The following is a 27,760-nucleotide window of genomic DNA, read 5'->3' on the forward strand; positions in this document are numbered from 1 at the left end:
TTGGTACGCATCAGGCTACATAACAATGAAATCATTGTACTTGATACACATCACACTGTGATAGCAGTGAAATCATTGTACTTGATGCACATCAGACTATGATAGCAATGAAATCATTGTACTTGATACACATCACTATGCTAGCAATGAAATCATAGTACTTGGTACACATCAGATTACATAGCAATGAAATCATTGTACTTGGTACCCATCAGGCTTCATCGCAATGAAATCATTGTACTTGATACACATCACACTGTGATAGCAGTGAAATCATTGTACTTGATACACATTAGAGTGGATAGCAGTGAAGTGATTGTACTTGGTACACATCACACTATGATGGCAATGAAATCATTGTACTTGATACATATCATGCTACATAATAATGAAATCATTGTACTTGGTACACATCACACTATGATGGCAATGAAATCATTGTACTTGATACATATCATGCTACATAATAATGAAATCATTGTACTTGATACACATCTCACTATGATAGCAATGAAATCATTGTACTTGATACACATCAGACTACATAACAATGAAATAATTGTAATTGATACACATCATACTGTGATAGCAATGGTCTGTTCTCATAATTACTACCAGCACAGATCAACTAAAACTAAGTAAAACTAAGGACTTGCAAAAATTAAGTCAGTCCTGATGTTACAAGGACTTTAAGCAATTAATGTAAGTCAATCAATATTACTTATGTCCTGATGTTACAAGGACTTTGAAAAATTTTGAAAAAGCAAATAAAATCAATTCTGTGCTGTATTGTAAGTGGACAATAGAAAATTGGCAGTATGAGCAAGTCACAACTTGTTTCATTATCACAGGTAATCTTGCCTTGTTGCAATGTTATCAGGCGATATCATCCTGTATCATATTTCACTGCTTTCTTTTGAAGCTCTTTTTTTGTACCTTCTCAAAATAGAAATCATTAGGAAATTTGCTGTTATCAACCATACTTAACACTTAGCTAGTGAAAGTCAATATTCTTTTATTAACTGCAGCATACTTTGTTAGTGTAAAGGCCAACATTGAGTGGGCTTGGCTGTACAAATGGATATCATATAGATCAATGTCAATAGTACACGTAGATATGATTGTGTACTGCATATAAATGGTTCTAAACATTATGTGGTTACATCTCTTTAATATATATATATATATATATATATATATATATATATATATATATATATATATATATATATATATATATATATATGACAATTACAGGTGAATAATGGATTCACTGTGATTTAATAACAAAGATTAACTTGTATGTTAACTTTTATATTCAAGACTATTTGTGGATAAACTTAGTCATCAAAGGTCATTTTTGAAATGAACTCAGATGAAAAGTAATTGACTCCATTGATACAGGTGTCTTATATATCAGTGTAATTACAACATTTCTACATTTAAGAGACCTTTGTAAGATGACCAACATAAACAGAGGTCGTTAGAGTGTCCACCTCGGATGCAGGAGGTTGTGAGTTCAATCCCTGGCCAAGTCATACCAAAGACTTATAAAAATGGTACCAACCGCTGCCTGGCACTCAACATTAAGAGGTTAGTGTTAGGACTGGTTGGCCTGGTGTCACATAATGGGTGGGACATCATGCTACATGTCTCAGGTATGATGCTTTAAGTGCTAGACATCACTATATACTGTCACATTGCAGACATCATAGTGATATGACTGAAATTTTTTTAAAGTTACGTTAAAAATCCAAATCACACACACATACAGAAACAGAATCCATCAGTGGGTGCAGAAGTAGGTTTAGAAAGGAGAATTGGCTTAAATTAACTGGTTAGTACTTGAATATCAGTGTGCAAGCTTAGAGATTTGATTGGTCAGTAGATGCCCATCAGTGTGCACTGCAAAGGTAGCTTGGAGATGGCTTAAACTGACTGGACATTCTTCATTTAAGAGACCTTTGTAAGATGACCACCAGAAGCAGAAGCCATCAGGAGTAGGTTAGAGGAGATGGCTTAAATTAATGGTCAGTACCTGACCATCAGTATATGTTGGATTAGCTTAGAGATGGCTTAAATTAATGGTCAGTACCTGACCATCAGTATGTGTTGGATTAGCGTAGAGGTGGCATAAATTAATGGTCAGTACCTGACCATCAGTATATGTTGGATTAGCTTACAGACAGCTTAAATTAATGGTCAGTACCTGACCATCAGTATGTGTTGGATTAGCGTAGAGGTGGCTTAAATTAATGGTCAGTACCTGACCATCAGTATTTGTTGGATTAGCTTAGAGGTGGCTTAAATTAATGGCCAGTTATAGGCTTATTTATTGCTTCAATAAAAAGAACTAAAATGACCTTATTCTTTTCACAGATCTGTCTTTTCAAACATGTGTCTTTGATAGCTGAATTGTTTTCCTATGCCTTAAGGATTTGAATCATGAATATATAATTTGGAACATAATTACATTTTTGAAGTTTTTTTTAAAATGAGAATTAATACAACCTTGAACTTAACAACATGGGGTTCCTTCTTCATGGAAATATTTCTTTGAAGAAAGATTTTTTTTTAGGTATGAGCAAATAAATGAATGCTCTGTACTTGACGGCATTTATATACTAGTTGTTTTTTTAAAATCCAAACACCTTCATTATTTAGGTATGTCATTCATCAAATGGCTCTTCAAAGATTTCCTCTTTCAGCAATTCTCCATGATGCATGCCCCTAATAATGTACAATAAATAGTCCTTCAGAGAATAGCCACATAGTAAATATTTTCCCTGGCTTTTTGCTTACTTCATTGTGGTCCATTTGAATGGAAGTGTATTAATTTCTTAGAGAACTGTAAAGTTTATATTTACAAAATTGTAGAGGGGTGTTGGTATTTCTCTCATGCTTGCCTGATTTACCTTAGGGCCAGATGGAAGTCTTATATTTTAAATTACACACACATACACACACACAAACAATAACTTGGCTGAGGTTAAAATAGGAAGACTTTAATCTGCAAATGATTTTAGGTAATCCTCATTCATGAAATTATTACAGTAAAAACTGTCTTGAAAGACCATTGCTATATGAGACCACCTGTCTTGAGAGGCCGTATTCTGAATGCACAATTTAATGCACAAAAAATCTGTTTTGATAGACCTCTGCTATCAGGAACCATCTGTTTTGAGAGACCAGGATCTCCGTGCATGGATTTATTGATTATATAGTGTTATTACCTGTTATGAGAGACCACCTGTCTTGAGAAATCAATATTTGTTTGGCAGAAGAGGTGGTCTTTCAAAACAGGTTCTACTGTATATAGCATTGTGACCTGTTATGAGAGATCACCTGTCTTCAGAGACCATATATTTTGGCAGAAGAGGTGGTCTTCAAAGACAGGTTCTGCTGTATAAGAATGTAAACATTTGGATAGTAAGCTGCATATAGTCTAATTCCATAGCATAAATATGTGCTGTATATAAATTTTGTAAGAAATACCAGCATAAAATTCATGTGGAGAATTTAGCCCTACTGAAGGTTAGCTATATATATATATAAATAAATTAAAATTCCAAACTAGATATATATCGATGCAATCAGTTTCTCATCCTTGATAGCCATGGTTCCGATATGCTAACCATATCTACATGTAAGGTACAAGAATGCATGCCATGTAGGTATTAAGTAATGTCTGTTTCAATAAAAAGTGTCGTTTTTTTTACAATTTGATTACACATAGCTTTAAATGGTGCTTGTTCACTTTATTTGGATCCTCTTACATCCATGTTTCTTTGGAAGGTCATTATTTATATGCTATGAAAAAATTGTATGGCAGAAAGAAATGTTAAAGTATGTGGACATTTTTTGGATGAGGTCATTGTAAAGGTGTGATCAATTTCAAACCAGATTGAATGTCAAATCTTGTTATTTCACACTGAAAGTCACATCTCGTTATATCACACTGAAAGTCACATCTTGTTATATTACACTGAATGTCACATCTTGTTATATCACACTGAATGTCACATCTTGTTACATCACACTGAATGTCACATCTTGTTATATCAAACTGAATGTCACATCTTGTTATATCACACTGAATGTCACATCTTGTTATATCACACTGAATGTCACATCTTGTTATATCACACTGAATGTCACATCTTGTTATATCACACTGAAAGCTGCACATGTTGAAAACATTTGTACTACCCTGTTATCAGTTGGGATACACCCAATGTCCTCTTCTTTTGACCCCGTTCAGTACCTAGTTACCATTGTAAATGTCTAGCAATCAAAAAAATTCAGCTGGATGTTTTCTGATAACATTTAAAGTTGTTCAACATTAAAAAAACTGTATAGAATGAATTTTGCCTAAACAATGTTTGCGTTCAGTTTTAGAACAACGATTTATATTTAATTTAATTTGAGTAAATGCACTTACGTGACCACATTACCATAGACTTTAGTTATTGTTGACATATTTGAAACACATTGGATTATAATATCAATGTAAATAATAAATTTGTGGTACATACATTAAGAAACTACAAAGATAATATACAAAATTTCTCACTTAACTCGATGGTATTCCATTCAGATGCTTGGTCTGTTTTTATGTATTACTCGGACCAGTCTCGGACTATTCAGGTGTTTTCACTGACTTCCGTGTCTTGATATTTTCATGTATAATGCATCCAGACTGGGACTGTTCAGGTGTTTTCATTGACATGAGCATCTTGATATTTTCATGTATTGCACACCCAGATTTTGACTGTCCAGGTGTTTTCATTGACATGAGCATCTTGATATTTTCGTGTATTGCACACCCAGATTTTGACTGTCCAGGTGTTTTCATTGACATGAGCATCTTGATATTTTCATGTATTGCACACCCAGATTTTGACTGTCCAGGTGTTTTCATTGACATGAGCATCTTGATATTTTCGTGTATTGCACACCCAGATTTTGACTGTTAAGGTGTTTTCATTGACATGAGCATCTTGATATTTTCATGTATTGCACACCCAGATTTTGACTGTTCAGGTGTTTTTATTGACATGAGCATCTTGATATTTTCATGTATTGCACACCCAGATTTTGACTGTTCAGGTGTTTTCATTGACATGAGCATCTTGATATTTTTGTGTATTACACATCCAGTCTGGGACTATGTAAGTGTTTTCACTGACATCCATGTCAATATTAAAATCAGACCATTATTAAACCCAAACATATTTTTAATTCGAACTACCTTGTACAGTGATCTCTGTCTTGAGAGGACCCTACACAAGAGAGACCATCTCATTTATAACACCACCTTGCCGAACACCATAATAGTACATGGGAGACCACCTTTTATTAATAAGGCCAGTTTTCCTGCAGAATTGGTGACCTTATAAGAAACTGACCATTGTATAGGCAAAAATATATATTTGGAAAGCTTGAAAATGGGCAGGTAATAAATAAAAGACTTTGAAATTTGTGTTTTATTCTGAATTTGGGGAAATAACTAATGTGATATGGCAAATGACAACCTTTACTTAATCCGATGCATTGACATATCCTTCCCTATTCCATATCATGCATGTTCTTCCAGCTCTGAACAAAATTGATTTTTTAATGTATATAACTGTAAATGTTTAAACATTTTGATAGGTAAATATTCTCAGAATTATGAATATATTGTAGTGTGTGGTTGTGGATAACTGACACATGAGTATTGTTTTATTGTTTGATTGTGAATGAAAACAGTCAAAAGTAGACCATTATGATATGTGTTTTGTGTGAGGCTGGAATTGGTTAAAATTAGAATTGGTGTGAGGATTGAATTGGTTAAAACTAGAATTGGTGTGAGGATTGAATTGGTTAAAATTAGAATTGGTATAAGTCTTGAATTGATTAAAACTAGAGTTGCTGTGAGGCTTGAATTGATTAAAACTAGAGTTGGTGCAAGGCTTGATTTGATTAAAACTAGAGTTGGTGTGAGGCTTGAATCGATTAAAACTAGATTTGCTGTGAGGCTTGAATTGATTAAAACTAGAGTTGGTGTAAGTTTTGAATTGATTAAAACTAGAGTTGGTGCAAGGTTTGATTTGATTAAAACCAGAGTTGGTGTGAGTCTTGAATTGATTAAAACTAGAGTTGCTGTGAGTCTTGAATTGATTAAAACTAGAGTTGCTGTGAGGCTTGAATTGATTAAAACCAGTGTTGGTGTGAGGCTCGAATCAATTAAAACTAGAGTTGGTGTGAGTCTTGAATTGATTAAAACTAGAGTTGGTGTGAGGCTTGAATTGATTAAAACTAGAGTTATTTGACTGAAAACTGGGTTTGGTTTGAGGCTTACTACTGTACCACAAAAACCTAGGAATTCACCTTTCTATGCCCCACCATAAATTAGTTTATATTTGCTTGTCCAATTGTTTGCATGTTGTGCCTGACATGGCAGAAGGTTGGCATAATAGTTACTTTGGCATCTGTATGCATGTTGTGCCTGACTTGGCAGAAGGTTGACATAATAGTTACTTTGACATCTGTATGCATGTCAGTCTGTACATATGCATATTTCAAACTCTCAAGGAAATTTATCAACAGAAAGGTTGACTAAGTTATGTCCAAGTTTAATTCAGATATTTGCCCTTGCAATTTCCGAACCATGGTTTCTTCAGTAATACCACTTTTGCTGGGGCATCTGTGTCACATAAACACAGTTCTAGTTTCCTTCTATATGCAAATATATACATGCCTGCAGGCAGCCTTTTGATGTCACTGTTTTGTCTACACCCATATACATATCAGCCTGCTAAATACTGACACTGTTGTGTTGCTCATGCAAATAGTTTCAAGTTGTATATAGTGTGCATAGTTGAGGTATGATTACTACTGTGTGCATAGTTGATATGATCATTATTGTGTGCATAGTTGAGGTTTGATCATCAATGTGTGCATAGTTCAGGTATGTTTACTACTGTGTACATAGCTGAGGTATGATTACTACTGTGTGCATAGTTGAGATATGATCATTAATGTGTGCAAAGTTGAGATATGATCATTATTGTGTGCATAGTTGAGGTACAATTACTACTGTGTACATAGTTGAGGTATGATCATTACTGTGTGCATAGTTGAGGTATGATTACTACTATGTACATAGCTGAGGTATGATTACTACTGTGTGCATAGCTGAGGTACAATTACTACTGTGTGCATAGTTGAGGTATGATCATTACTGTGTGCATAGTTCAGGTATGATTACTACTGTGTACATGACTGAGGTATGATTACTACTATGTGCATAGTTGAGGTGTGATTACTGCTATGTGCATAGCTGAGGTATGATTACTAATATGTACATAGCTGAGGTATGATTACTACTTTGTACATAGCTAATGTATTATTACTACTGTGCACATAGTTGAGGTATGATTATTACTGTGTGCATAGTTGAGGTATGATTACTAATGTTTGCATAGTTGAGGTATGATCATTACTGTGTGCATAGTTGAGGTATCATTAATTTGTGCATAGTTGAGGAATTATTACTGTATGCATATTTGAGGTATGATCATTACTGTGTGCATAGTTGAGGTATCATTACTGTGTGCATAGTTGAGGTATCATTACTGTGTGTATAGTTGAGGTATGATCATTACTATGTGCATAGTTGAAATACGATTAGTACTAGTGCATAGTTGAATTATGATTAGTACTGTGCATATTTGAGGTTTCATTAATGTGTGCATAGTTGAAGTATGATCATTACTTTGTGCATAGTTGAGGTATAATCATTACTGTGTGCATAGTTGAGGTATGATGACAGGAAAGACTGTTAAAAATCCCTCTTTTATTCAGTGTATAAATATCTTTCTAATCCCTGTCAGTGCTTACTCTTCCTTGGATGTCACCTCAAGGCTATTTTCACATATCGTATTTCACCCATAATCGCACCGTGAATAGCATAATAAATTCATCTAAAGATAGGGGGTGGGCTTATTATCAATGAAAGGTGTTTCCAAAAATTATTGTATTTTCTATTTGACATCGGCACCATGATCTACATGTAAGGTAAAATGGGCACAGAAGAGTGTTTCGTTATAGGTCTTTTTCAGTCTTGTTTCCTTTAGGTTTCTTTGATTGTAGAAGATAGGATACATTTAGTTATGGTAGGTGAGTAAATTCCTGTGTCAACATACAATTAGTGCACAAAGACGGTCATGACCAAAGACCCATAATTGACTATATTACTATTACTTTGAACTTCACAGAATAATTAGAGAATGTTTCATTAGATACTGCTATAAATGAGTGTAAAATTTGTTGACTATGATCAGAGTAATAGATCTAAACTGTTGTATGTATATTTACACCAAAGTTATTAACCCACAATAAAAAAAGGGATTGGGAACTTAGATATATGGCATTGTGTACTCTAAGTGATAAATGAAATAGCCTGAAAAGCCATGGGATAGAGATTTGTAAATGATTGATCCAAATCTTTTCTAAATTGGATTTTAACTATTGTGGTTCGGGTTTTGGATAACACTTTATAAGTTGTATGTGTTGTGTATACAGGGAATTCGAATACAACTTCTGCATGTAGACATACAGTGTACAAAGGGACAGTTATTCATCTATGTATATATAGCTTCCATGGATTTCTTTGACTATGTATTACACATGTGAATTTCATTATGTTCTAGAGGTAAGAAATCGGGTTTAATCTTTAGCTTGGCATTTTTCATCATTTCATTGTACCGTACTCTATTTTAAATACAAAATTAAGGTTGAAAATGACAGTGTGTTTTGAAAAGGAATTACTTTTCTCCCTCTGTGGGAAAAGAAAATAGTATTTGTAACAGTTTGGGTTACTTGGAGTTTATAGCAACAAAACTTCTTGATTTGTACTGTATACAAAACAGTGGACACCATATCATGGAAGAATTAACCTTGATAGAAAATAAACTAAGCTGGCTTGTTTTGTGCCCTATACTCCTCACACTTAACTAGCACAACCCCCACCTCCAGGATGCACACAAATCCTAACTGACCAAAGGGATTTGACCAGAATCTATATTCTATTGCTGTAGTCTAGTTATATAGGGCCACTTATTGTAGTCCTAGCTGTCCCTAGGGAGTGGGTCAGAATGTGTATTCTACTGTTGTGTCTGGCTATATGGGGCTAATTACTTTAGTCCTAGCTGCCCCTAGGGAGTGGGTCAGATTGTGTATTCTACTGTTGTATGTCTGGCTATATGGGGCTAATTACTTTAGTCCTAGCTGCCCCTAGGGAGTGGGTCAGATTGTGTATTCTACTGTTGTGTGTCTGGCTATATGGGGCTAATTACTTTAGTCCTAGCTGTCCCTAGGGAATGGGCCAGAATGTGTATTCTACTGTTGTATGTCTGGCTATATGGTGCTAATTATTTTAGTCCTAGCTGCCCCTAGGGAGTGGGTCAGAATGTGTCTTCTACTGTTGTGTCTGGTTATATGGGGCTAATTACTTTAGTCCTAGCTGCTCCTAGGGAGTGGGTCAGATTGTGTATTCTACTGTTGTATGTCTGGCTATATGGGGCTAATTAATTTAGTCCTAGCTGCCCCTAGGGAGTGGGTCAGAATGTGTATTCTACTGTTGTGTGTCTGGTGATTAACCATGTTAATACACATCAATATTTCCATAACCCTTCATGTTGATATACATCAATATTGCCATAACCATTCATGTTAATACACATCAGTATTGCCTTAACCCTTCATGTTACACATCAATATTGCCTTAACCCTTCATGTTAATACACATCAGTATTGCCATAACCCTTTATGTTAATACACATCAATACTGCCATAACCCTTTATGTTAATACACATCAATATTGCCATAACCCTTCATGTTAATAGACATCATTATTGCCATAACCCTTTATGTTGATACACATCAATATTGCCATAACCCTTTATGTTAATACACATCAATATTGCCTTAATCCTTCATGTTAATACACATCAATATTTCCATAACCCTTCATGTTAATACACATCGATATTGCCTTAACCATTCTTGTTAATATAATACAATATTGCCATAACTGTTCATGTTAATATGCATCTATAATGCCTTAATGATTCATGTTATTACACATCAATATTGCCATAACCCTTTATGTTAATACACATCAGTGTTGTCATAACCATTCATGTTAATACATATCAATATTGCCATAACTCTTCCTGTTAATATACATCAATATTACCATAACCATTCATGTTAATACACATTAATATTGGCATAACCCTTCATGTTAATACACATCAGTATTGTCATAACCCTTTATGTTAATACACATCAATATTGCAATAATGTTTCATGTTATTACACATCAATATTGCCATAACCCTTTATGTTAATACACATCAATATTTCAATAATGTTTCATGTTAATACACATCAGTATTCCTATAACCCTTTATGTTAATACACATTAATATTGGCATAACCCTTCATGTTAATACACATCAGTATTGCCATAACCCTTTATGTTAATACACATTAATATTGGCATAACCCTTCATGTTAATACACATCAGTACTGCCATAACCCTTCATGTTAATATACATCAGTATTGCCATAACCCTTCATGTTAATACACATCAGTATTGCCATAACCCTTTATGTTAATACACATCAATATTGCCATAACCCTTCATGTTAATAGACATCAGTATTGCCGTAACCCTTTATGTTAATACACATCAATATTGCAATAATGTTTCATGTTAATACACATCAGTATTGCCCAAACCCTTCATGCTTTTACTAGTACTGTTTAAAATTGGGTACAAAATGAAAAAAAATAATATTCTGAAGTGTGAGATTGCAGATGTTGTTGTCGTTTGTCCCTATGACAATAGGTTTACCACTGTTCTTGAACAGAAAAAAATATTTAATGCACACTTGCCATATATTCCTACCTGCCATATATTCCCACCTGTTAACTCTGATCCAGCTCCAGACCAGAGAGATTCTTATTTGCTGTCACATTATGCACTGGCAGATCAGGGTCTGTGTCGTTTGTTCTACTTAACTATTCTAACACTGACCAATCACTGCCAGTACTATATGCAGTGGCAGAATGGATCTGTGTCATTCTCTGCCAGTACTATATGCAGTGTCAGATTCGATCTGTGGAATTTGCAGTTGGATGCCACCTATATGCAAGTATATATTGTAATTCTTCAAATGCCATATACATGTTTTACAAATCAAATGTTTGAGTCAGAGTCATAAAGGCCACAGGTATAGGCACAGTTTACTAAAAACCACATGTATAGACACAGTTTACTAAAAGTCATAGGTATAGACAGAATTTACTAATAGACACAGTTTACTAAAAACCACAGGTATATACACAGTTTACTAAAGGCCACAAATATAGACACAGTTTACTAAAGGCCACAAATATAGACACAGTTTACTCGAGGCCACAGGTATATATATACACAGTTTACTCGAGGCCACAGGTATAGACACAATTTACTAAAGGCCACAGGCATAGACACAATTTAATTAAAAGCAACATGTATAGACACAGTTTAATTAAAAGCAACAAGTATAGACACAATTTACTAAAGGCCACAGGCATAGACACAGTTTAATTAAAAGCAACATGTATAGACACAGTTTACTAAAGGCCACAGGTATATATATATATATATATATATATATATATATATATATATATACACAGTTTACTAAAGGCCACATGCATAGACACAGTTTAATTAAAAGCAAAAGGTATATACACAGTTTACTAAAAGTCAGAGGTATAGACACAATTTACTAAAAGCCACAGTTATAGACACAGTTTACTAAAAGCCACAGGTATAGACAGTTTACTAAAGGCTACAGGTATATATACAGTTTACTTAAAGCCACAGGTATAGACACAAATGACTAAAAACCACAGGTGTAGACACAATTTACTAAATGCCACAGGCATAGACACAATTTACTAAAAGCCACAGGTATAGACGCAGTTTACTAAAGGCCACCGATATAGACACAATTTACTAAAAGCCACAGGTATAGACACAGTTTACTAAAAGCCTCATGTATAGACACAGCTTACTAAAGGCCACATGTATAGACACAGTTTACTAAAAGCCACATAAATATACACTATTTAAGGTTATGAGAACAGATACAGTTTATTAAAGGCCATAGAATAAGATAAAATTGATTGAGGGCCGCATAACAAGACAGTTTATTTAAGGCCACAGGACAGGACACAGGTTATTTAAGGCAACATGAATAGACACAATTTAGTTGAGGTCACAGGCATAGAAACAAGTTCTTGTATCAAAGACAAATGCAAAATACAGATCATCAGAAATCATTATATTCATGCAAAATGTTTACTCATATGATAAATTTGAATAAAATAGACACAAATACTGCATAACCCTTTTCATGTTAATACAAACAAATATTTCCTTAATCCTTCATGTTAACACACATCAGTGTTAATATACACCAAGATTGCCATAACTCTTTATGTAAATATACACCAATATTGCCATAACCCATTATGTTAAACTATACCAATATTGCCATAACCCTTCATGTTAAAATATACCAACATTGCCATAAGTTTTCATGTAAATATACACCAATATTGCCATAACACATCATGTTAAAATATACCAATATTGACATAACCCTTCATGTTAATATACACCAAGATTGCCATAAGTCTTCATGTAAATATACACCAATATTGCCATAATCCATCATGTTAAAATATACCAATATTGCAATAACCCATCATGTTAAAATATACCAATATTGCAATAATCCTTCATGTTAAAATATACCAATATTGCCATAAGTCTTCATGTAAATATACACCAATATTGCCATAACACATCATGTTAAAATATACCAATATTGCCATAACCCTTCATGAAAATATACACCAATATTGCCATAACCCATCATGTTAAAATATACACCAATATTGCCATAACCCTTCATGTTAAAATATACACCCTAAGATTCAGCCAATGTGGGCATGTGAGAAAGCTTGCTAGTAGCTTCTCGTGGGTCGGTGGTTCTTTCTGGGGTTTTCCGGGTTCTTCCTCCACCATTAATACTGGCCGCCATGTATAGCCTATCATGCTGAAAAATGGCGTTAAACCCCACAACAACAACAACAACAACATTTAAATATATACCAATATTGCCATAACCCATCATGTTAAAATATACACCAATATTGCCATAACCCATCATGTTAAAATATACACCGATATTGCCATAACCCTTCATGTTAATATACACCAAGATTGCCATAAGTCTTCATGTAAATATACACCAATATTGCCATAACCCATCATGTTAAAATATACACCAATATTGCCATAACCCTTCATGTTAATATACACCAAGATTGCCATAAGTCTTCATGTAAATATACACCAATATTGCCATAACCCTTCATGTTAAAATATACACCAATATTGCCATAACCCATCATGTTAAAATATACACCAATATTGCCATAACCCATCATGTTAAAATATACACCAATATTGCCATAACCCTTCATGTTAATATACACCAAGATTGCCATAAGTCTTCATGTAAATATACACCAATATTGCCATAACCCTTCATGTAAATATACACCAATATTGCCATAACCCATCATGTTAAAATATACACCAATATTGCCATAACCCATCATGTTAAAATATACACCAATATTGCCATAACTCTTCATGTTAATATACACCAAGATTGCCATAAGTCTTCATGTAAATATACACCAATATTGCCATAACCCTTCATGTAAATATACACCAATATTGCCATAACCCTTCATGTAAATATACACCAATATTGCCATAACCCTTCATGTAAATATACACCAATATTGCCATAACCCTTCATGTAAATATACACCAATATTGCCATAACCCTTCATGTAAATATACACCAATATTGCCATAACCCTTCATGTAAATATACACCAATATTGCCATAACCCTTCATGTAAATATACACCAATATTGCCATAACACTTCATATACAGATAATCTGATTAGATTTTCATGCGGACTGCTCTGGTGGCCTAGTGGTTAGAGCATCCACCTTGGATGCAAGATATCATGGGTTCAAACTCCAACCGAGTCATACCAAAGACTTATAAAAATGGTACTAACAGCTGCCTTGCTAGGTGCTCAGCATTAAGAAGCTAGTGTTAGGACACATCGGCCTGGTGTCAGGATAATGTGTCTGGGTGGGACATGATACCACATGTCTCTGACATGATGCCTCAGTGCTAGACATCAATATGATCTGCCACACTGCATACATCATAGCAATACGACTGAAAAATTGTTAAAGTGACATTAAAATGCAAAACACACACAGACACAGACCAACACACAAACAGACACACACACAGACATGCACACACATACACACACACACAGATTTTCGTGTCATTGTATCAATCACCTGCTTTAAGACAAGTGGCTTTATGGTATATGGTATGGTTCTGGATGTGTGTCATACAAACATCATTGCTGTTATCAACATCTTTTCACAAAATCTACTGGTCAGTCTTGGTAGGAATGTGTCATACAAACAGCATTGCTGTTATCAACATCTTTTCACAAAATCTACTGGTCAGTCTTGGTAGGAATGTGTGTCATACAAGCAGCATTGCTATTATCAACATCTTTTCACAAACTCTACTGGTCAGTCTTGGTAGGAATGTGTGTCATACAAGCAGCATTGCTATTATCAATATCTTTTCACAAAATCTACTCAGGTCTGCAGGACATACTCTGAAAAACTTTTGTTGTTAATGACTTCCTTAGCAAAGTGCTGCTTTCATAATGACCAAATTGGAAAACATATTTTCAAGTTCTTTCCTTAGCAACCATATCAAAAACCTTTTTATAAGATTCTTCTCTATAAGAGTTCAGTTTTGATCAGATTGGAAGTAGTGTTTATTACAACACGCTCTATGCAAATGTGTCTAAGGTAGCTCCTCTTAAATGTTTGGTTGTCATAGCAACTGTTTTGAAAATCTATTTTCATTATTTTTTCCAGAATAGCTGAGTCAGTTTTTGGACAAACGCAGTAGAAATGTTACTTAGGGCATGTAATCAAAAATTTGCATAGGGTGGGTACCCCAGCAAATGTGATGTTTCTGTTGCCTAGAGTGGGTGCCCCAGCAAATGTGTTGATTCCTTTGCCTAGAGTGGCTACCCCAACAAATGCGTTGATTCCTTTGCAAGCACATGAGAATTCTTCTCTAGAATGGCTGAGTTAGTTTTGATCAGACTTGATAGAAGTGTTTCTTAAAATAAGCTTGACAAAATTATGTCAGGTGTGGATCCTCTAGCTTTGGCATCAAATCAATATTATACATATAGACTAGGGGTGCACAAACTTTCTCGGCCAAGGGCCAGATTTCATTTTCTAAGACCACTCAAGGCTGCAAACACATTTCTTTAATATCATTACTGTTCATGGGCCAGATTTCTGTGTTGTTTTAATTTACCCTGAGGGTCGGACAGAGCATGTTCATAGGCCAGATCTGGCTCACGAGCCATGGGTATAAATATAGACAAATATGCTTTCAACTCCTTCCAGAATGCCAATCCAGTTTTAGTCAGATTTGATATTAATGTTTCGTAGAACATGCTTTTTCAAAGTTCAGTATGGTTTTCATAGTAACAAGGTGGAGAATCTGTGAATTATCTCCCATCTGTAAAGACTATTGTTACTAATATTTTTTTATAAAAATCTAATGATTTTCTTACTAAAATTTCCCTGTCACTAATGCTATAGGCAGAGTCCATGTATTAACACATTGAGAGTCATGGAAGAAAGACACTTGACCATCTAGTTTGGCTCAAGTTACTGAGAGTAAAGCACAGTTACACAGTATGTCAGGTATCATCAATTTCTACAATATCTGGAAATTATCTTTAGCTCAGTATATTCCACTTGAATGTTACTATACCCTCTTGGGTCTCTTCTTAAAGGTCAAGTTGAAAATTGTGGAATGCGATGTTATTGTTGGAAAGTTTCCATAATCTAATATTCAAAACTCATTAAAATGTTTGATGTTTATTAGTGTGTTGTGAAATGATGCAAAAATAGTTTGGAACAATTCACATGAGTACAAGAAGGAAACAGAGTATCATAACTTAGACACAAAGACACAGTGATCCCATTCAAGAGTGCTCTTAAAACTCACTTATTTCGAAGGCAAGAACAAACTTAAAGACTTAATTAATGTTTCCTACCTTAAATATTCTCAGCATTTTTTTTAATGTTTTCTAATTTCATGGTGTTTGTTTTTGTAATCATATCTCTATATATATTTTTTATGTTATAGATGTTGTCTAATGTTGTAAAGAGCTCAGAGCTTCTAAAGATTAGGCGCTATACAAAGTCCTCAATATTATTATTATTATAATGGGAAATTAAATCTGGCTATGAGATATTAAAATTGACTAGAATGACAGTATTATGAGCTGTAATCAACAGATCAACAAATAAGGCTATTGAAGGTAGATATGCCTTATCATCTCTGATAAAAGCAGATAACATCATCTACATTCAGAATGGATTAGTTTCATGTTTACCTGTACTGGCTTGTTATGTAAATTACTTACAGGTTGACATGATAAACTGCTAATTGTCCTGAATGCATATAGGAAAATGTTATCACTTTTTCATGCTTCATGAACTGATACCATAAATATATTGATTTTTAATGGTATAGTATTGCATTTAATTTTAGTGAGAATGTGACCATGTTGAACTTAAACATATAGAGATAGATATCAGATTGTTTTACCATATCTCACCCATTTTGTGCCTACCAGAACTTGAATATTGAAGGTATCTTAAATACCATTATTACACCTCTAAGATTGCATATGTGTTCATATTGTTTTTAACTGCCAGTTATGGTAATACTGTTTTAATAATAATAATAATAATAATGTCTGTAATCATAATTTTTTAGTAATAATGTCTTTAATAATAATAATAATGTCTTTAATAATAATAATAATAATAATACTAATGTCTGTAATCATAATTTTTTAGTAATAATGTCTTTAATAATAATAATGTCTTTAATAATAATAATAATAATAATGTATGTAATCATAATTTTTTAGTAATAATGTCCTTAATAATAATAATAATATCTTTAATAATAATAATAATAATAGTAATAATAATAATAATAATGTCTGTAATCATAATTTTTTTAGTAATAATGTCTTTAATAATAATAATAATAATAATAATAATAATAATGTCTTGAATGAGGGAAACTTCAGTTATTTAAATACAACCAATCTCCCTTGATGCCCTTTTAAAAAGTATCTTTGCATTTATATCCATGCAAATATTTTTCTCTCATGAAAATAACTATTTAAGTACAGACACACATTAAAATATGTTATGAAAGGATTTAACTGCATGTATACATTTTTGTTTCATCTCTCCAATAACTGTTTTGAAATGACTTTCAGCAAAATCTTCAGATATTCATTGCAGTTATTCATCACTTCTATGCAGATATATCTTTAGACTATTATACATGCAGTAAAGTTTACATCGGCATTAGGCTTTTTTATAAAACAAGATTAGGTACAAAACTAGAGAGCTGTTCATACACTCAATTTATATATGCACTGCATTTTTACACTTTTGTAAATATGCCAATATAAAGGATGCAAAACAAACAAGTGATAAATTCAAACAAGTGATAAATTAGAATAGTAACATTGTAATAAATTCAGAACTCAAACTAAGATTGTCTGCCGGTAGTTTGTTTGTTAATATCTAGGTCTGCATTCAAGAATTTAACTGAATCAGCCGATCAGATGTGATCAGGAAGTGAATTCCATTTTTTTGCCCTTGAATACTCACTGTGAGGTTTTTTGCCCTTGAATACTCAATGTGAGGTTTTTTGCCCTTGAATACTCAATGTGAGGTTTTGTTGATTCTAACTTGTTAAAATTAGATCTTAGATTTTAGGAAGAAGACATTTTGTTGAATATATCTTTCTTTAAGCTTGCAAGTTTTTTTCATAGATGTTTCAATAAGTGTGTTGTTTGTTTTAGATTCACTTATTTCCACCTTGTTGTGTTTTGACCATTCTTCAATTGATGTAAGGTCTGAACTTAGTTCATGATAACGATAATCCTATTTGCTACATGTTTGTAAAAACTCTTAGATCAGGCTGGTAGTATAGAAATAGGTCTACATGTTTGTCAAAACTCCTTGATCACGCCGGTAGTATAGAAATAGGTCTACATGTTTGTCAGAACTCTTAGATCAGGCTGGTAGTATAGAAATAGGTCTACATGTTTGTCAAAACTATTTGATCAGGCTGGTAGTATAGAAATAGGTCTACATATTTGTAAAAACTCTTAGATCAGGCTGGTAGTATAGAAATAGGTCTACATGTTTGTCAAAACTCCTTGATCAAGCTGGTAGTATAGAAATAGGTCTACAGCTTTGTAAAAACTCTTAGATCAGGCTGGTAGTATAGAAATAGGTCTACATGTTTGTCAAAACTCCTTGATCAGGCTGGTAGTATAGAAATAGGTCTACATGTTTGTAAAAACTCTTAGATCAGGCTGGTAGTATAAAAATAGGTCTACATGTTTGTCAGAACTCTTAGATCAGGCTGGTAGTATAGAAATTGGTCTACATGTTTGTAAAAACTCTTAGATCAGGCTGTTAGTATAGAAATAGGTCTACATGTTTGTCAAAACTCCTTGATCAAGCTGGTAGTATAGAAATAGGTCTACATGTTTGTCAGAACTCCTTGATCAAGCTGGTAGTATACAAATTGGTCTACATGTTAGTCAAAACTCCTTGATCAGGCTGGTAGTATGGAAATAGGTCTACATGTTTGTAAAAACTCTTAGATCAAGCTGGTAGTATTGAAATAGGTCTACAATTTCAGTGGCCATTTCTACATCCTTGTTTAAAAATAGGAATAATTTTAGGACACTTTATTTTATTTGGGAAAACTGAAATAAAAATGAGGTTAATCAGGTAGGTAACATGTCATGCTATAAATGGTAACATGTCATGCTATAAATGGTAACATGTCATGCTATAAATGGTAACATGTCATGCTATAAATGGTAACTGTAGGACTTTATGTCCCACTTCATCTACACCACACAATATTTCTCTATTGATTTTGCAAAGAGTTTAAAGAATATCATTTTTACTCACACTATCATCAGGAACTCTAGCCTTTACAAAGGTTATGATGGGTTTAAGTCTGGTTTACAACCATTTTGTTCACTGTACTTTCTGTATTGGTAAAGGACTGCTTTAACATGTCAGCTATATCCTGCACTGAAGAAGCAATGCTGTCATTGTAACTCAACTGACCAGAATGGTCCTGCATACATCATGCATGTACATCATGTGTTATCTGTCAATATTAACCATTTTCATCTTCCCAAAAATTACTGTACCAATCTCAACCAGATATGGCAGAAAGCATTGTGGCATGAAGCCTTTTCAACTTTTCACATCTGGTGACAATATGCTATTAAATATGGCTGCCATTACTAAATATGGAATACATTTTAAATGGCATCACAAAAACTTACCACATTCTAGCGTGAAGGTCTTTCATACTTTTGGTAAATGTTGCTGATGCGCCATAACAACTGGTCACCATTACTAGAAAAGAAGTTTTTTTTACATGACATATTCTTGAAAACTTCCTTAACAGAATTTGACCAAATTTTACTGAAGAGCATAAAGGCCTTTCACTTATTTACATGTCAATCCAAAACAAATATGTACACTTTTACTGGGGCCCTGAGCGGCCGAGTGGTCTAAAGCGCTCTCCGTTATGGATCACTGCTATCTCACCTCTGTCTGTGTGGGTTCGAGTCTTGGATTCGGCTAATGTGGGTATGTGAGAAAGCTTGCCACTAGCTTCTCGTGGGTTGGTGGTTCTTTCTGAGGTTTTCCTGGGTTCTTCCTCCACTATTAATACTGGCCACCATGTATAGCCTATCGTGTGCTGAAAAAATGGCGTTAAACCCTACAACAACAACAGTGACAATGACACTCTTACTTATAATAGAAAAACCTGTAAAACATGTATACAATCTGTTCCCATTTATCTGTAGCACTAAACATTTTTGGACAAATGCAGCTGTTAGACAATCAAAATTTAACTTAAGAATATATATATATGTATATATATATATATATATATATATATATATATATATATATATATATATATATATATATATATATATATTGTGTATAAGTTATAAGTCCTTCAGTAAGAGAGACTTTGTTCATGTATACATTGTGTATGAAGTCCTTCAGTGAAATAGACCTTGACATATACATACATATATATATATATATATATATATATATATATATATATATTGTGTACAAGTCCATCAGCAAGAGACCATGTACATTTATGTATTGTGTAAAAGTCCTTCAGTGAGGGAGAGACCATGTACACATATATATTGTGTATACTGGATAAGTCCTTCAATGAAGGAGAGACCTTGTACATGTATATATTGTGTATAAGTCCATCAGCAAGAGACCATGTACATGTATATACCGTATTGAAAATGTATTATGTAAGGACAGACTTTCTTTATATTGTAGCGTAAGAAATGAAACCTTTTGTTGTTGATACGATTCTCCTGAGGCAATAGTAATGAGAAGGGCAATTCATTTTTTTCACCCTGAGTGTAGTGTTGAGTCTTTTTGAAAAAGAAATAGAGGATCTTTTGTGCAAATTATCTCACCTTACCAGTCTTTTTATTTTCAAAAATGATCCATTATGCTCATGGAAATATGTTCTTTGATTTCTCTTGTGGTTAATAGAGCTTTGTTCTTGCAATGTAGGGACTTCTGATTGCATGAAAATTGTAACATAATGCAAGGTAAATGTAATGTAGGGACTTCTGATTGCTTGAAAAATGTAACACAGTGTAAGGTGCATATAATGTAGGGACTTCTGATTGCTTGAAAATTGTAACATAGTGCAAGGTAAATGTAATGTAGGGACTTGTGTATAATTGATTTTACTAGTTTTTATTATTTTATTTACATTTACTGTCACATACTCATGTTCTTCAAATGGAATCATTTATTAAATTATATTCATGTGTAGACAGGGGTGAACAGTTATATGTATATATTGGTCAATTAGATTAACCTGTGTGTAGATATTTAAACCTAGGCAGGTACCCTGTGGTCTAGAAAATACTTCATGGGCTGCTGTACTTTTTTTTATTCTGTCTGCTGATTTAAGAACTATTATGTCCTGGATAATAATAATAATGATAATAATAATAATACTAATACTACTAATACTAATAATAATGCATTGCAATTGTGATGACAGTGATATATTTTTTACACAATTAGATTTCCAGCTTTACATCACACTACACTGGCATACTGTGTTAAATTGCATTCCTAAGGAAATAACACAGGCTGTGTCCATGGTTAAATTTAAGATTATTTGATCAATTAAATAATAATTTATATATGTAGATAAACACTCCTGCATTTTTAATATATTTTAGCAGAAATATTTAGTTGTAGATACCTATTTTGCCAAAGAGAAAGACTGAAAAAGAAAGAGAATGAAGGAGTACCTATTATCTGTATATAAGTAAATCGGTACTGTATAAATTTATATATATATACATATGTATAGTAGTAGGCATAGTAGAAGGTCTCAAGGGAGATTACTTGTACTCAGCTAATTGAATTACCTTCTCTTTAAACAATTAAACAATGACATTATTATTATTATTATTATTATTATTATTATTATTATTATATCATAAGCATAATTTTCTATTACTGTGAATCTACTATTTTTCATGGTATAATACTTTTTTACATCTTATGTGGTTACTTACTTGTGGAAGCATAAGGAATACATCTCAATCCACATATTAAAGTACAGATTAAATCCACATATTAAAGTACAGATTAAATCCACATATTAAAGTACAGATTAAAATTCAGTTTGTTTACAAAAGCATTAAAGTTTTTAACTATGAAAATAAATTCATATCACCGGGACCCTGCTGTCTGTAAGATCATATCAGGATTGCACCTTAGTCGTCTACCCAGCATTTATGGCACATGCATTGCTATCTTGAATGGATCCTACCTTTTGTCATTTAATGTGAATTTATCCTGCATTGTTTAATGAACTTTATCTGTCAGAATATGTATATTTTTTTAAGTGAACAGAAATCTTATTCTCATCTTTTTTTATACTTAATAACTAATTTATCTGTGCATATGTAAGCTACATGTTTTTGTTTTAACCCTGTGGCTTTACCAGTCAATTGTCATGTATACTACAGGTCTTCTTTCTTACTTGGTGGCTTTACCAGTCAATTGTCATGTATACTACAGGTCTTCTTTCTTACTTGGTGGCTTTACTGGTAAATTGTCATATGTAATACAGGTCTTCGAATATGGGTCTTACACACAGGGCAGGGTCTCTTTCTTTTAGAGAAAGGTCCCAATTAGGTCATATTTTTTATTTTTTAATGATGATTATCATGATTATGATGATTACGAGGATAATGATGATAATGATGATTTTGATAATTATGATGAGGATGATAATTATAATTATAATGATTATTATGATGATAATGATGATTATGAAGATAATCATGATTATGATGATTAAGATGATTATGATGATAATGTCCTTTTTTCAGGGCCTGATGATTCATCATGGAGGGAGTCAATCAGACAGCAAATGGAAGCAGAACTCAACCAGCGAGTTCGCGAAGCACTGGAGACTCCTCCTGTAGACCGTGTGCAACGCCAGAATTCAGACTACAGCAATCAAGGATCAAATAACAATCTTGACCAGTTAAATGCTCATATCATCCTTGACTTGTCTGAGAAAGAGAGGGATTATTTAAAAGCAAGGCGGTGGAAAGCGTTACAAGCAAAACGACAGATGCAAAAAATTATGACCATGAATTACGTGCAGCCAAACAATTCTCGTATTGAATTCATCTTCCGTGATGAACTTGCCAAATCCAATCAAGATGAGTTTCCAGGAGTGTACGGCTTGACCTCATTTTCAGAAGGAGTAAAAGATATTAATGAAATCAATAGAAAATCGTTGGAACGATACCCTGCTCTACGGAGTATACATAGACAGTTTTATACAAGAGATAGTTACTTGACAGCAATACGGACTGGAAAGTTCCCTGATGGAACGCCTTGCGATGAAGACTCTAGTGGTTTTTATGTGGACAAATTTGGTGTCATAAGGACCAAGCATGGACCTTTTTGGCCAGGGGATGTTGGGCCCTTATTTCCGACCCCTAAATTTATGTGGTATAAAGATGTCCCTCCAGAGCCCTTGTACTTCTTCCAGAAAGGTAAGTTTATTGGGAAAAATAGTTAATAATGTGTTTTCATGTGTTTTGGTGTGCATTTCATTTTTCAAAAGGTATGTAATTGTCTAAATAGCTTGCCTTTCAGAAATTTACAAAATTATGCCTTATTTTTATGTAAATAATAGCAGAATTAAGTCCTACAATTGTTTTTTTGTCGGGGCTTAGGATTAATAGGATAAAAGATGGACTAATTTAGGGTCCTGTCTTTGACAGTAGATCAGTTCTAAAGACAATTGAACTGTAACGTAAGTCAAACATGTCTAACTGCTGGTTGAAGTGTAAATAAGTCAAATGTCTAATTGCTGGTTGAAGTGTAAGCCAAGTCAAATGCCTAACTGCTGGTTGAAGTGTAAGGTAAGTCAAATGTCTAACTGCTGGTTGAAGTGTAAGGTAAGTCAAATGTCTAACTGCTGGTTGAAGTGTAAGGTAAGTCAAATGTCTAACTGCTGGTTGAAGTGTAAGGTAAGTCAAATGTCTAACTGCTGGTTGAAGTGTAAGGTAAGTCAAATGCCTAACTGCTGGTTGAAGTGTAAGGTAAGTCAAATGTCTAACTGCTGGTTGAAGTGTAAGGTAAGTCAAATGTCTAACTGCTGGTTGAAGTGTAAGGTAAGTCAAATGTCTAACTGCTGGTTGAAGTGTAAGGTAAGTCAAATGTCTAACTGCTGGCTGAAGTGTAAGGTAAGTCAAATGTCTAATTGCCACTTAAAGTACAAATCAGATATGTCTGTCAGTTGAAGAGTAAGGTAAGTTAAATATGTCTCACTCCTGGTAGAAATGTTAGGTAAGTTAAATATGTTTAATTACCAGTTGAAGTGTAAGGTAAGTCAGATGTCAAATTACCACTTGAAGTATAATTTAGATATGTCTGTCAGTTGAACTGTAAGGTAAGTCAAATATGTCTAACTGCTGGTTGAAATGTATTTTTAGATAAATTGTGTCAAGAAAGAACAGGTAAGTTCTGTCTTAAGAACAGGATTTTTTAAGGAGTTATTGTTTGGGTTTAGACCAAAATCAGTCACATTTATTATATAACAATCAGTTAATTTGTTGTTTATTGACACAGACCAATGCTAAACCTAACAGATTAATTGAAAAAGCACTGATGAACTTTATCCCAGTTTGCATCCTCACATTGTGGTACAGAGTACAGATAAGTATTACATCCTCACATTGTGGTACAGAGTACAGTCCAGTATTGCATCCTCACATTGTGGTACAGAGTACAGTCTAGTATCGCATCATCCCATTGTGGTACAGAGTACAGTCCAGTATTACATCTTCACATTGTGGTACAGAGTACAGTCCAGTATTACATCCTCACATTGTGGTATAGACTTCAGTCTAGTATCACTTCATCCCATTGTGGTACAGAGTACAGTCCAGTATTACATCCTCGCATTGTGGTACAGACTACAGTCTAGTATCACATCATCCCTTTGTGGTACAGAGTACAGTCCAGTATTACATCCTCGCATTGTGGTACAGACTACAGTCTAGTATCACATCATCCCGTTGTTGTACAGAGTACAGTCCAGTATTACATCCTCACATTGTGGTACAGAGTACAGTCTAGTATCACATCACCCCTTTGTGGTACAGAGTACAATCCAGTATTACATCCTCACATTGTGGTACAGACTACAGTCTAGTATCACATCATCCCTTTGTGGTACAGAGTACAGTCCAGTATTACATCCTCACATTGTGGTACAGAGTACAGTCTAGTATCACATCATCCCTTTGTGGTACAGAGTACAGTCCAGTATTACATCCTCACATTGTGGTACAGACTACAGTCTAGTATCACATCATCCCATTGTGGTGCAGAGTAGTCATATTATCCTGATTTTACAGTCCAGTATTACATCTTCACAGTGTGGTGCATAGTACAGTGATATTAAAGTTTTACAAACTTTTATTGCAACATAATATTGTGGTGCTGGGTATAGTATTACATCATCACACTAGTGCAAGGTACATTCCAATATTACATCATCACAATATGGTACAGAGTACAGTCCAGTATTACATTACCCTGTGGTGTATAGTACAGCCCAGTATTACATCACCACATTATGGTGTGTAGCAGTCTAATATTACATCATCAGTTTGTGGTGAAGAGTATGGTAATAGGATCAGCACAGGAAGTAAATTAGGTGTATATGGCACTGCTATAGTTAAACAGTTTGAGAAAAACAAAGCATAATTTCCCATTTCCAAAATATGAAGTATAATTGCCCATTTCCAAAATATAAAGTATAATTGCCCATTTCCAAAATATAAAGTATAATTGCCCATTCCCAAAATATAAAGTATAATTGCTCATTTCCAAAATATAAAGTATAATTGCCCATTTCCAAAATATAAAGTATAATTGCCATTTCCAAGATATAAAGTATAATTGCCCATTTCCAAAATATAAAGTATAATTGCCCATTTCCAAAATATAAAGTATAATTGCCCATTCCCAAAATATAAAGTATAATTGCCCATTTCCAAAATATAAAGTATAGTTGCCCATTTCCAAAATATAAAGTATAATTGCCATTTTCAAAATATAAAGTATAATTGCCCATTTCCAAAGTATAAAGTATAATTGCCCATTTCCAAAATATAAAGTATAATTGCCATTTCCAAAATATAAAGTATAGTTGCCCATTTTCCAAAATATAAAGTATAATTGCCATTTTCAAAATATAAAGTATAATTGCCCATTTCCAAAGTATAAAGTATAATTGCCCATTTCCAAAATATAAACTATAATTGCCATTTTCCAAAATATAAAGTATAATTGCCCATTTCCAAAATATAAAGTATAATGGCCCATTTCCAAAAGATTAAGTATAATTGCCCATTTCCAAAATATAAAGTATAATTGGAGTGCATACAACACCTGTGCCCAAACAGTAATGATCAATGTAACCCTGATGCATGAAGTCATCTTTGTGTTTTGAGTCAAATTACTTGAGTGACATTGCTTGGGGTTCATTCTCCTAAGATTTCTGTACATTTTGAAAATGGTCCATTTTAAGTTTATAATTCCAAAAGTACCATAGGAGATTTAAGGCATCTGACATGTTTAGAATTAACCACATCCAGGCTATACCTGCAAAATAGTTCATACATTTTACCAATTAAATTTGTTTTGGTATTTTCTGGTACAGCAAACATGTAGGTTAGTTAGTGCCAAGGCAATTGAAATAAAATGGCTTCACCAATTACATGACCTGGTGGTTGGATTCGAATCTGCAACCTTTTGGATGCTAGTCTAACATGCTCACCACTTAGCCATTGTGTCTCCCTGAATTTCAAGACAATGGTAAGATAATAATAACCTATAAAATATGGATGATGTTTTCATGGTGTAGATAGTAACAACCTCTTATCGATATGGATGATGTTAATTAATATCATGGTGTGGTTAGTAGGAATCCCTTTTCAATGTGGATGGTATGGTGTGGTTAATAGGAATCCCATGTCAATATGGATGATATGGTGTGGTTAGTTGGAATCCCATGTCAATGTGGATGAAATGGTGTGGTTAGTTGGAATCCCATATCAATATGGATGATATGGTGTGGTTAGTAGGAATCCCATATGTGTTATGGATGATATGGTGTGTTTAGTATGAATCCCATATCAATATGGATGATATGGTGTGTTTAGTATGAATCCCATATCAATATGGATGATATGGTGTGTTTAGTATGAATCCCATGTCAATATGGATGAAATGGTGTGGTTAGTTGGAATCCCATGTCAGTATGGATGAAATGGTGTGGTTAGTTGGAATCCCTTATCAATATGGATGATATGGTGTGTTTAGTATGAATCCCATATCAATATGGATGATATGGTGTGTTTAGTATGAATCCCATGTCAATATGGATGATATGGTGTGTTTAGTATGAACCCCATATCAATATGGATGATATGGTGTGTTTAGTATGAATCCCATATCAATATGGATGATATGGTGTGTTTAGTATGAATCCCATATCAATATGGATGATATGGTGTGTTTAGTAGGAATCCCTTTTCAATATGGATGGTATGGTGTGGTTAATAGGAATCCCATGTCAATATGGATGAAATGGTGTGGTTAGTTGGAATCCCATGTCAGTATGGATGAAATGGTGTGGTTAGTTGGAATCCCTTATCAATATGGATGATATGGTGTATTTAGTATGAATCCCATATCAATATGGATGATATGGTGTGGTTAGTAGGAATCCCATATCAATATGGATAATATTATCA

The 27,760-nt window shown here is 33.7% G+C and overlaps 1 protein-coding gene across 10 annotated transcripts in view; it reads left to right on the forward strand.

Moving 5' to 3' along the window:
• Window positions 1-27,760, forward strand: part of LOC149774642 (cytosolic carboxypeptidase 3-like) — a 365,035-nt gene that overhangs the window by 143,831 nt on the left and 193,444 nt on the right. For all 10 annotated transcript variants that reach the window (XM_089944927.1, XM_089944928.1, XM_089944935.1 and 7 more), the window contains one exon: window positions 22,805-23,482. In XM_089944927.1, coding sequence (XP_089801053.1) covers window positions 22,805-23,482 — 678 coding nt within the window. The remainder of the gene's footprint in view (window positions 1-22,804; window positions 23,483-27,760) is intronic.

The sequence above is a fragment of the Sinohyriopsis cumingii genome, unplaced genomic scaffold, assembly GCF_028554795.1.
Source record: "Sinohyriopsis cumingii isolate HCF-2022 unplaced genomic scaffold, ASM2855479v2 utg000160l, whole genome shotgun sequence".
NCBI lineage: Eukaryota > Metazoa > Mollusca > Bivalvia > Unionida > Unionidae > Sinohyriopsis > Sinohyriopsis cumingii.